Genomic DNA, 11,948 nt, shown 5'->3' with positions numbered 1-11,948 from the left:
CCGCCTCCACAGGAGGAGCTGCGGCACTCAGAGGGCAAAGGAACAAACACACCGGAGGGTCGTGAACCCGCCTCACCTCGGATGCGGTGAAAATGAACACGTATGCGCGCGCGCACACACACACAACGATGGCTGAAAAATCAAAGCCTTTAAAAAATAAACAATTAAATTTAGACATTTTAAAGGTTGTTTAACTCAGATGATTTGCTTTGTTGTAGCATTTGTACGTGTACATGAGAAATCACGTTTTGTACCACTTTATATTGCATTTACAGATGCAAATAATGCGCTGTTTGGCTCTCGGTTTGTTTTACATCTTCAGCTCCCCTGCAGAGTTAAATTATCAATGCAAAATATAATCAGCAGCTTAATGGGGATGCCTTATTATGTTACACATATCACTACTATGCTCACTACAATCATCAGTTGCAATATTTAAAGCTCCTTTCTCTAAATCTGCCTTTCTGTCTCAAAGTTATATTACATAGTGGCCCAGCATAGCATGACCTAACAGCATAATTCAACGTCAGTTTTCGCATTTTTATGCCACCTCCACGTACTGCACTGTAATTTAAAGGTGAATACAGTGTTATTTTACAAATGACATGCTACAGAGCAAACAATAGCATCAGCGTCTAAAGTATCAGTGATGAAAGAAGCCTTCAATTCATTAATAAGAAAATACACACAAAGTCCGATTATGTAGCTAAAGTACTTAATTAATACACCAGTAGTAATAGGAATATAATATGAGCAGTGGACACCATTCTGCCACCACAGATGACGCTTCTTTTAATATTTTGAGTGTATTTTGCTGATGAAACTTCAGTCTGGAACTTTAACATGTAACTTGATATATTTAAAATGTAGGTAATGTCACTTTTACTAAAGTTAATGATATGAATACTTCTTGCAGTACTGCTTTTCCAGATACCTTGAGAAGAAAGACATTTTTAACCTCTGCATGGTGTTTTCTAAGCCATGTTGCAGCCGTTTTTACTGCTAAACTGCCATTTAAATGCATCAGATTGCAACGCTCAGTAATTTATGTACAAAGACTTTCCACGAAACTGGCGGCTGACAACCGCAATATTCATCTGCGGTGGTTTCAGCTGCACTCAGTCACCCACCGACTTCATTTCCTTTGCAAATTGAGAGGCAACTTTAAACCGTTTATAAAGTCACCTGTGTTTATTTCATGTACTCTGGATGACATTTTGCTTTACCAACAACAGTACATCAGCAGGTACTTTTTAAACTGAATAACGGTGAAAACTTGAGCTTGTGAAGATCCAAAAACTTGATTTGCAAAGACACCAGATATGTTAGGCTGAATTATGGGGATTAAAAAAATACAAATAATATTTCAATTTGATGGAATAGCGAATCAATTGCCTCCATCTAACCCTGTCTGTTGCATCCTCTTCTCTCACACCAACTACCTTCATGTCCTCTTTAACTACATCCATAAACCTCCTCTTTGGTCTTCCTCTAGGCCTCCTGCCTGGCAGTGGGAAACTCAGCATCCTTCTACCAATATATTCACTCTCTCTCCTCTGGACATGTCCGAACCATCTCAGTCTGGCCTCTCTGACTTTATCTCCAAAGCCTCTAACATGTGCTGTCCCTCTGATGTACTCATTCCTGATCCTATCCATCCTGGTCACTCCCAAAGAGAACCTCAGCATCTTCAGTTCTGCTACCTCCAGCTCTGCCTCCTGTCTTTTCCTCAGGGACACTGTCTCCAGACCAAACATAATATAATGCTAGAAGACCTGAAGACACCTGAAAAATACAGAATATCAAATATGATACTCTCATGAAGTGTGAATTAAGATTATTTAAACCACCTGAGAAGAGTAATAAAGGGTAAAATTGGTTTTAAATGGCCAATGCGACTTCGCATTATGCACTGAGGCATGTCAGAAATATACACTACTCTTCCAAAGAAAAAGTCACACAATCCAATATTTTGTTGGACTGCCTTTAGCTTGAGTATGACACACATTCACTGTGGCATCATTTCAAAAAAGTTTCTGCAATGTCACAGCATTTATTTCTGTCCAGGGTTGGATTCATTTTCTGCCAAGATCTTATATTGATGATGGGAGAGTTGCACCACTGCACAAATTCTTCTCCACTACATCCCAAAGATTCTCAATGGGGCTGAGGTCTGGACTCTGTGGAGGACAATCCATGTGTGAAAATGATGTCTCATGCTCCCTGATCCACTCAGTCTCAATGTGAGCCCCATGAATCCTGACATCATCATCATCATGGAACATGCCATCAGGGAAGATAATCTCCACTGATGGAAAGACTTGATCATTCAGTGCATTCAGGTAGTCAGCTGAACTCATTCTTTGGGAACATAACAATGCTGAATCTGACAAATCCCAGATCATAACCCTAACCCCCACAGGTTGGTAGGCACTAACCATTCTGAGGGCATCACTTCATCTGCCTCTCTTCTTACCCTGATGCCGCCATCACTTTGGAACAGGGTAAATCTGGACTCATCAGACCACATGACATTCTTTCATTGTCCAATCTTTATGCTCTATAGTAAATTGAAGCCTTTTTTCTGATTAGCCTCACTGATTAGTGGTTTTCTTATACAGTAGCTAATGCTGTTTAGTCTCAATCCTTTGAATTCCCTTCTCATTGTGTGTGTGCAAATGCTTTTACTTTCACTATTAATCATAGCCGTGAGTTCTATTGTTTATTTCCTACGATCATCTAGAATTTGTTCTGACCACATTTGTTCCTTGAAGATGATGGTTTACCACTGTCCTTCCAGGTTTTAATGATGCGTTGGCTGGTTCTCTTTTAGTCGTTTCAGAAATTTCCTTAGTTGTTTTCTTTGCTTGGTGCAGGCCAATAATTTGACCCTTCTGAGACAGATCAACATCTTTTCCATAACCATGGGATATGTCTTCTGACATGATTGTTGAAATGAGACGCTTCTCACTGCATCAGCTGGGGTTAAATAAGTTGAAACATATTCATCACTGCAGTATTTATCCAATGGAAGGCTCTTACCTATTTGCTTAGTTAAATCCAGGTGGTGACTTTTTTTGAGCAGACAATGGATATAGAAGTGCGTATATGAAACATTCTGAGAATAGAAATCCCACAAAAGGGAACCAAAGGAGAAATATGAGTCACAGGGGTTATAATAAACAAAGAAAGCTGCTATAGTTTCATTAATCAAAATGCTTTAATACCCTGTTTCCCCAAATTAGATCCTCATCTGTTGAAATTGTCGCCTCCTGCTTCCCACACTGAGCCTCTATAATAAGTGAATGATGTGTGATAAGTATGCAGCAGCTGATTCTGCCAGCTGGACCATCGACTCATGGAGACTCAGCTACACATCTTTACATCACTGCACACTCATCCTGCCACATACCTCCAGTAATCCATTAAGGGGCAGTTCACAGAGGGCTTTTTTAAAAATGCAGTATCAGTTTCACACACAGTCACATTTGGGAAAATCCCAACAGAAACACCACCAGCGTCCTCTCTGGTGAGGATTTCTTTGCTTTGTGGACAGAAACTGCCAGATTCGACTCTTCTCAGAGTAAATTAGACCCAAGCTGTATTTCTCAAAATGCAAAACTGAGCATGGAAATTAAGAAACAGCTGGTGGAGGGTTGAGTACCAGGGGCAAGAAAAAGAATTGCCTTCACCCTCATCAGTACACTTGGGGTACATGCCCCAAGGGTATAAAACTTGCAATATTTGTTTTTATCTGTAGGTTGGATTTTTCAGTCCCTTTAGGTAGTTGTTACCCACCAAAGCTTGTTTGATTCCAACCAGGTTTGTGGTGTACATATAAAAATAGTTTGGGGTACATGCGGCCCTCAGCCAGACCCCAGCCGGACTGTGCATCTTTTATCTATGCATGTTTGTGTTACGTTGCTCTTGTGATGGCTGTTTCAGTTGAATTGTGTTTCTTTTCAATTCAGGAGTTCTGAAAGTAATATTGTAAGAAATACACATTCATAATCATCAATAGTAATTTCATTGTTTCTTAGGAAAAAATACATTGAGAGGGTATGGACAGGTACAGAAATGTGAAACAGATGAAATACTACTGGGTTCCAGCTGGACCCCAAGTGTACGGATCAAGTAGGTTTTGCACGTAAACCAGTGATCATCAACTGGCGGCCCGCGGGCCGAATACGGCCCGCCGAACCGTCCAATCCGGCCCGCGACTGGATTCCAAAATTGTGAGGATCAAAGAGAAAATATCATGTGGTCCACACTATTAAAGCAGTCAGTCCAGTCATTATTAAAGGATCTGTTTTCCACATCAACTTTTCGTTTCGTGGCCTTAGAGAGTGCCATTTTACCCGTGTTAAGAGGCCTTTTCCTGTCACTTCTGCGGTGTTTCTTTTTCAAGTGCTCTGTGAATAAAGCTGACTTGAGATGAGGCAAAATATCTCTATCACTCCTAGTGGTTGACTGTGGTACAGGTGATAGGAGCACTGACTCATAAAGGCTAAAAATGCCTTCAGTTTTGTAATGAAATGGAAAAAATATAAAAAAATAAACATCAAATAATAATGTTATGCCAAAATTCGATTTTTATTTAATTTTTGTTTGAGGGTCCGGCCCCCAAAGTGACTGTCCGGTAAAATTCTGGCCCTCTGGCAAATATAGTTGGTGACCCCTGACGTAAACTGATGAGGGTTAATAAACATTAATTATTTAAAGCTGCTGTCCGGAGTTTCTGTTTGTTTTCAATTTATGTATCATTTTTTAACAAAGCTTAAATGTGTTAGTCTAGTTCGATACTATAATATAAAGTTAGTATAACGCGATATGAAAATTTATTCCTGAGCTCCGCCTTCCTCTCCTAGACCCCCATGTTATTCCAAAAAGCGCCGGTTGCTGCCGACCAATCAAGTTCGAGCTTCAGCTTTGTCATGCTGTCAATCAACGGTTACGCGCACAGCAAGCAAGCCCATGCAGAGGTGGGCGAGCTACGCACTACGCAACCTTTGTTGCGTAGTGCAAAACATTTGTTTTGCTTGTGGAGGAGAGAGCATCAGGGCTCAGCAACTTCCAGAAAAGTTACCAATCCCACGGCTTGTCAGGCCAAGAGACTGCAGGACGTTTTTTGGCTCGGGGTGCTCGCGTCGCTCCCCGACCACGGCCTCCATAGCCCGCCTGACGGCTTCGTTTAGATGCCCGACCTCTGGAGGAAGATGTTGGGGCGTCTGGGACATACTCTTCATCAGAGGAGTCATGCAATTCTGAACTCTAGATAGAAATAAATAAACAATGTAACACATATACACGCGTAAATGCACTAAGTTTGATAAACAACCTCTTCGAGAGGGATACACGAGTGTAATCACATATTGAAACTTTACTGGTTCGTCCTAGCAGATTCATGTTATTTTGGTATTAGGACAAGTTAGACTCAATACAGCATTCTAACGTAATTCCTTTATTATTTACTAAATGTACTAAATGTAGAAGAGGGGAAAACAGCAAAACAGGCGAGATGCTGCAGCACTCCGGGCACTTCTCTCATGTACTCCGCGCGTGCACAAATAAAGGGGCGAAATCAGAGGGATGGAGGGAGGGACCAACAGTGTTTTGGGAGACGCTGCGATTCAAACTCCGGACAGCAGCTTTAAGTGGCTGGTTTGCATTAGTTTGTTTCACATGGATGATATTCTGTCAGATTAAAAACACAAACGTGTTCCTGTTAAGGCGACAGAGGGAAATATAAACTATTAAATGCTAAGATATTTGCAAAACCCACATGAGATAGCAAAAGAAAACAACTGCAGACAATGAAAGCACCAAGAAAGCAGCACCAGTTTGGAAACCTCACCTGAACTGAAGTATGAGGTCAGACTCAGTTCAGCTGAGGAGGATGTTGTCATCTAAAGTAGGTCATGAAACACTGAGCACAAGTCTTATGAGGACAGTGCTGCTGCTGCTATTTGTGAAACTTTTTGGAGGAAATGCTGCCACTATGTGGACAAAGCACGACTCAACAAACACATACTGACACTCAACAGGAAGAGAATTATCACAGAGGTTGTTGGAAAGCTGTTCCACCTTTAATGTGATTCTCTGTATTGCATTATTTGTATTATTTGAGGGGGTGAGAAGCAGAGGGGTCTAATCCATAAAAAATCCAGACTGAGTCTTATGTAACTCCTGTAATATTTTATGGTCTAGATTTCAGTGACTAAGGGGTCTAACCCACAATCCAAACACAGCGTTACGTTGACACTTTGAATGTTAGATGTTACAGATGTTAGATGCTATGGGAAGATGCCGGCAGAGGCAGTGTGATGCTTTGGGTAAAGTTCTGCTGGGAAACCTTGGGTCCTGCTATCCATGTGGACATTACTTGACACATACCACCTACCTAAGCATTGTTGGAGACCCTGTAAACCCTTTCATGGAAATGTTATTCCCTGATGGCTGTGGCCTCTTTCAGCAGGATAATGCACCATGTCACAAAGCAAAAATGGTTCAGGAATGGTTTGAGGAGCACAACAACCAGTTTAAGGTGTTGACATTGCCTCCAAATTTCCCAGATCTTAATCCAATTGAGCATCTGTGGGACGTGCAGGACAAACAGGTCTGATCCATGGAGGCCCCACCTCAAAACTTACAGGACTTAGAGGATCTGCTGCCAACATGTTGGTACCAGATACCACAGCACACCTTCAGGGGTCTGGTGGAGTCCAGGCCTTGTTGGGTCAGGGCTGTTCTGGCAGCTAAAGGGGGACCAACACAATATTAGGCCGGTGGTCATAATGTTATGCCTGATTGGTGTATGTACAGCTGTGGTCACAACGGATGTGTATTTATTGTTTTTGTGGTGCTTTTTAGTCCACTTAAGAGGACTCAGGTTAAGACATGTTTGTTTTTAAATGTCTTCATGGTTTGGCACCCCTGTACTTGTGTGATCTGCTGGCTCCCCACATCCCATCTCGGTCACTGAGGTCAGCAGATCAGGCTTTACTGGGGGTGCCAAAGACTAAAAAGAAATCGAGAGGAGATCGTGCTTTTTCTGTGGCTGCTCCTAGATTGTGGAATGAGCTCCCACTACATATTAGATTGGCAGACTCTCTCTCTACTTTTAAATACACTTTTTTTTTAACTTGGCCTATGGCTCAGCTTAGAGCTGGCTTTTATTGTACAACCTGTGTTTTGTGTTGTATTTTTATGTTTACACTATTTTATTTACATTTTATATATATTTTTATTTATTTTATTTTGTTTTAACATGTACAGCACTTTGTTTGACAGTATCATTTTTTAAAGTGCTTTAGAAATAAAGTTGATTGATTGATTGATTGATTGACATGCACAGTAGTTCACTTTTAATGTAGATGCTGCACGATATAAGTTAGGCGTCTGCAGAAAGTTCTGCATGGACTGACTCAACATTGTCCTGAGAAAAGGGGTGCCATGTTCAGTATGAGAAATAGAATGTATTTTATGAACATTAAGGCACACAAAGGTGTTGTAGTAGACCCTAAAATAACATAAAGAACTGTATATAGCACATTATGACTCTTTAGGTTCCCTCTGCCTGATCCTGATAGGACTGGATCGAATTACAATTTCTTATGTTTTACTAAGAGATCAGATCATTTTATATTTTATTTCCCCACATTTTGAGATTTGTCTCAAAAATAAGAAAGATGAACAGAATTCAATTTATGAGACTGAGACCATTTTTGCCGCCCGGCAAAACATCGTTTTCCGTAAAGTATTGTTTTCAGCTGCATGGTCTTGCTTGCTTGTTTGTCTGTAACAATTTGGTTTCCGCGCGATAACTCCATAAATTATTGATGTAGCCTCACCATATTTGGTACACAGGTGTACCATAATAAGACACAGGTCAAGTTTGCATTTGGTGACCTTGGCCTCATTTTCAAGGTCACAGGGGTCATCTTTGTCGCCAGGCAGTCCAAGTTTGGTAAAACTTCTTGTTTAAAAAGTACATTTAAAATAGTTTTATTACTGCCTTAAAAAAAAAGAAAGTAACAACATAGAGATTCTAAACTGTAATAATTATTACTTTTATTCCTCAGAAATCATTAAATACTGCTCAATAAGTTAAAGAACAACTTTTGGGTTGCCAAGTTTTTCCTTTAAGGTATTACCAACAGACTGTTTAATGTTCAATTATCGTCAACATTAGGACATTATGTGCCCTAAATCCCTTTTTAGGGACAAACAGCGCTGTGGAAAAATGAATCAAAGAGCTAAAAAGGCAAGAAAAGGGTCACATTTGAGGAGGATTTTCAATAATTTGGCAGTTCTAATCAGAGAGTGGTGCCAAATTACAATAAAGCAACATGTGTTTTTGAACAAAATGTCTCTAACACTGAAGCAGACAATGCTTTAGATGGTAACATTCCTGCAATAAAAACCTTTTTCTGTTAGATTGGATGAAAATTGTCTTCCGACGTTGTGAAGAAACAGGAGAGCAGCTTTTACTTAAAACATTTATTTGATCCAATTCTTTGGAATGTAATAGTCAATGATGAGAGTCTGAGACAACAGAGACGGATGAGTCTGGGCGCTGACCAGAAAGTCAAAGTACAAACAATACTTTTAGTCACATAAGGCCTCACTGCTTTCCAATTTGTTTTCCTTCCTTCTTTTCTTCCTTTTCACGCTTTTTTTTTCTGGATTCGAGACGGCAAAAATTACAGAAACTCTTCTGAAAATAAAACATTTTTCTTGTCATACAAAGAAAAGAAAAATAACAAAACAATGGCACGTACATCAGTGACAGTACAAAAACACAAGGTGATATTATACCAAGTAAATAAAACTGTTACGCTTCAAAGAGACGCATATAAGCTTTTTCGAGAATGAAAAACATCTCTGTAAATTGTACATTTCAAAATTATAACGCTGTCATCTGAAACCTTGTTAAAAAGAAGCAACAATAACACTGTCCTCTCCTTCCTCTCTTTTCATAAATCAACATCATAAACACATAGATTTTTTTTTAAATATATCAGTGCAACATTTGTTTTCACGTCGAGTGCTGCAGCATCCTTTCTCGAGCTTAATCGGCTGAAACATTACAAACACATTCTTGCCGGGCTGAGGGTTAATTTGGAAACCCGCGATCTTGTCTTGTTATCCTGCTGTTTGCATTTCTAGCAACAAAATCCTACAAGTCGGCTTTTACAAGAGCAAATTATGAGCATCTCAACAGTCTGAGAGGATTCATTTGACGGGAAACAAGCTAATGATTTACGTTGAGTCCAATGATAGAGTGGATTTCTTTCTTTTTGTTGTTTTTTTAAAGCCTCGCCTTAATGGAAAGAACTAATGCTCAGGTGTTATGCTACATTAAAAATGGGCAGATTTGAGCAGTAAAATAGCAGATAAGTGGAACTACATCAGTCTGTCATACTCGTTTAATGGCTTTTTAATTATTGTAGGTTCTACATCTGCATTTAGTAAGAATTTCTGAACATATAACATCTGTTGGAGGTTAACTGGTTTGATGACAGGTGACATTTCTGGCTTTCAAGTCTCAGTCTTGTCATCTATACTGCGCTATCAACGAGCGACCGGCGTCACAACATGTGTAGCTATAAAAGCTAAAACACCACAAAGCAGTATTTTTAACACGAAACTTGTTGCTCTTGCAATTTTAGACAGAAAATCTATGCAAAGTTTGCTTTTCACAGATTCCAAAGTTGTCTCCTTGTAAAAGACCAACTCCAGATTACAGTAAATAAGGTCATTTTGTACGGAAATGTTCCTGGAAAACAAAAAAGTGAAGAGGAAAAAGGGATAAAATGCAAAATGAGGAGCAGGATTCCACAAAAACAACATGTTTGAGCTGCAAATTAATATTTTAAATCCAATTTTCGTCACCTTTTGACAATCAAAACAAAGTAAATAACCCTTTGGTCTCCGCTCTGATTAACTCGTGAAACTTTAACGTGACTTCCAGGCCACCGTAGCTCAAGGTGAGCGGACGTATGGAGCAAGAACTGTGAAATATGATCAGTGTTTCTGATTTTATTTAGCTCCAGAGAGAACATCCTGACGGAGAACAGCAAAGTCACGGCAAACATGAATTCTTCGAGACAGTCGGCATTCAGAAACCTCCTCATCCTGACGCTGAGAGACGCTTTAAGTCCTTCTTGTGGCTCCCAGACCACCAGGCACCTCTGGTTCAAGGTCTTAGGTTTAACAGTCTCCTGGTGTCAAAAAACAACCACAATGATCCGTCCTCGATTCATCTTCCTGGTGCTGAGGTTGTCCTTTTTACCCTGTACGAAAAAACCCCTCCAAACTGAAACCAAACAAAACTCCAAAGACGGCAACCAGAGCAGATTCATAACAGAAACAAATCTGCTTTTCTGTACATTTTCAAAATTTAGGATGATTTTGATTCCAAGTTGGAAAGGATACTGCGGCACTGGTGTCATTTTTCTATAGAAAAGGGCGCTCAAATATATTAAAACCTATGTACAATATGTTGGATGTGCCATGTGCCATGAAGAATGAGGCGTTCAGTGCCCCTACACGCTTCAGGAGATCTCACACGATTCCAGAATCTGAGCTCGGATTTCAACAGTTTAGCTCGTGTCAGTACGACTGTCATGAAGGCATGAGGATCTACAGATCTACACTAACACGTGTGATATGTGACAGCACGCTACAACATTAAAGATTTTATCACCGCAGCCCGGAAAAGCGAATGTTTCCCGTGTAGGAACCCCGGACGGAACGCTAGCCGATGGGACAAAAAAACAACCAGCAGAAAACAAGGCAACAGAAAAATTGGAGGAAAAAAAAGGCACTGTCGGAACTAGACGCAGGTCAACGAGCCGCTACCCGCTTCACACACGCTTCATGTGTACAGATAAACATGAGTGAAACACACACACACACACACACACACACACACAGACACACACACCAGCCGGACATACACACCTTAAACGCAGATGTATATGAGTGTGACACATGTAAACACACACACACATTCACACACTCTCCCAAGGCCAACTAAAGAGCCGGATATCAGAATAGCAGACTTCACCATAGCGTCTGAAAGAAAAAGACAAGAAAAACGACAACAAAATCTTATCTTTCCGTAGAAGTACATAAACTTTCATCTGAATTGGTCTCAACACCAGCATGTGATTACATGAAATCAACGAAGCACGCCGAAAAACAAATAGAATCCTTAGTTTTCTTCTTCTTTTTTTGTAAGGTTTTTTTTGTTTTGTTTTTGCTGTACAGATTCTTTTTATACACAGTGCCCCCCTACAGGTCAGTCCACTTCCACTGCCGCTCCTGAGAAATAAAATTACATCGGCTCACTTTCAGCCCACCCTGCCGTCCCATTGGTGGCCTCAGCCCTGCGTTTCCTCTCTCTTGATTGGCTGCATCAACGTGTCCACGCGGAGCCATCGCAGCTCCGTCCGTCCGTCCCACTCACGCCTCTGAGTAGTTAGTCTGTCCGTTCATCTTGTCCTTCTTTAGCTTCACGCCGTCCACCAGCTCAAAGTTATAGTTTTCCAGGGCAGATAAGTTCCTGTCCGTCATGCTGCCCTGCGAGCAGGCGCAGTACAGCACCACGCCACAGATGGCGCCCAGGAAGACGCCCAGCGCCGACATGGCGATGATGGTGATGAGGATGGGGTCCAGGGTCTTCAGCATGTTGCCCGGGCCGCCCAGTTCGCTGTTGTCCTGGGAGAGGGAGTCCATGGCTGCAAGAGGCAGAAGTGAGATTTAAATCAGTGTTTGGATTTCAAACAGGTGGTTTAGTGTTTTCATTATAAACTACAAAATGCAGAAATTCTTACAGCAGCTTCCATGTTTAGTATAGTATAGTATAAAATAGTATATGTATATTATAGTATAGTATAATATAGTAAAGCATAGTATAGTATAGCATAGCATACCATAGTATA

General features: G+C 40.6%; 1 protein-coding gene across 1 annotated transcript in view; it reads right to left on the bottom strand.

The window, feature by feature from the left end:
- Positions 1-8,484: 8,484 nt before the first annotated feature.
- Positions 8,485-11,948, bottom strand: part of LOC110954670 (neuropilin-1a-like) — a 117,747-nt gene continuing 114,283 nt past the window's right edge. Inside the window, exon 18 of the mRNA XM_022199299.2 lies at positions 8,485-11,744. Coding sequence (XP_022054991.2) covers positions 11,470-11,744 — 275 coding nt within the window. The 3' untranslated portion in view covers positions 8,485-11,469. The remainder of the gene's footprint in view (positions 11,745-11,948) is intronic.

Source organism: Acanthochromis polyacanthus, chromosome 9 (assembly GCF_021347895.1).
Source record: "Acanthochromis polyacanthus isolate Apoly-LR-REF ecotype Palm Island chromosome 9, KAUST_Apoly_ChrSc, whole genome shotgun sequence".
Lineage (NCBI taxonomy): Eukaryota > Metazoa > Chordata > Actinopteri > Pomacentridae > Acanthochromis > Acanthochromis polyacanthus.
This window is presented reverse-complemented; position numbering and strand designations above follow the sequence as displayed.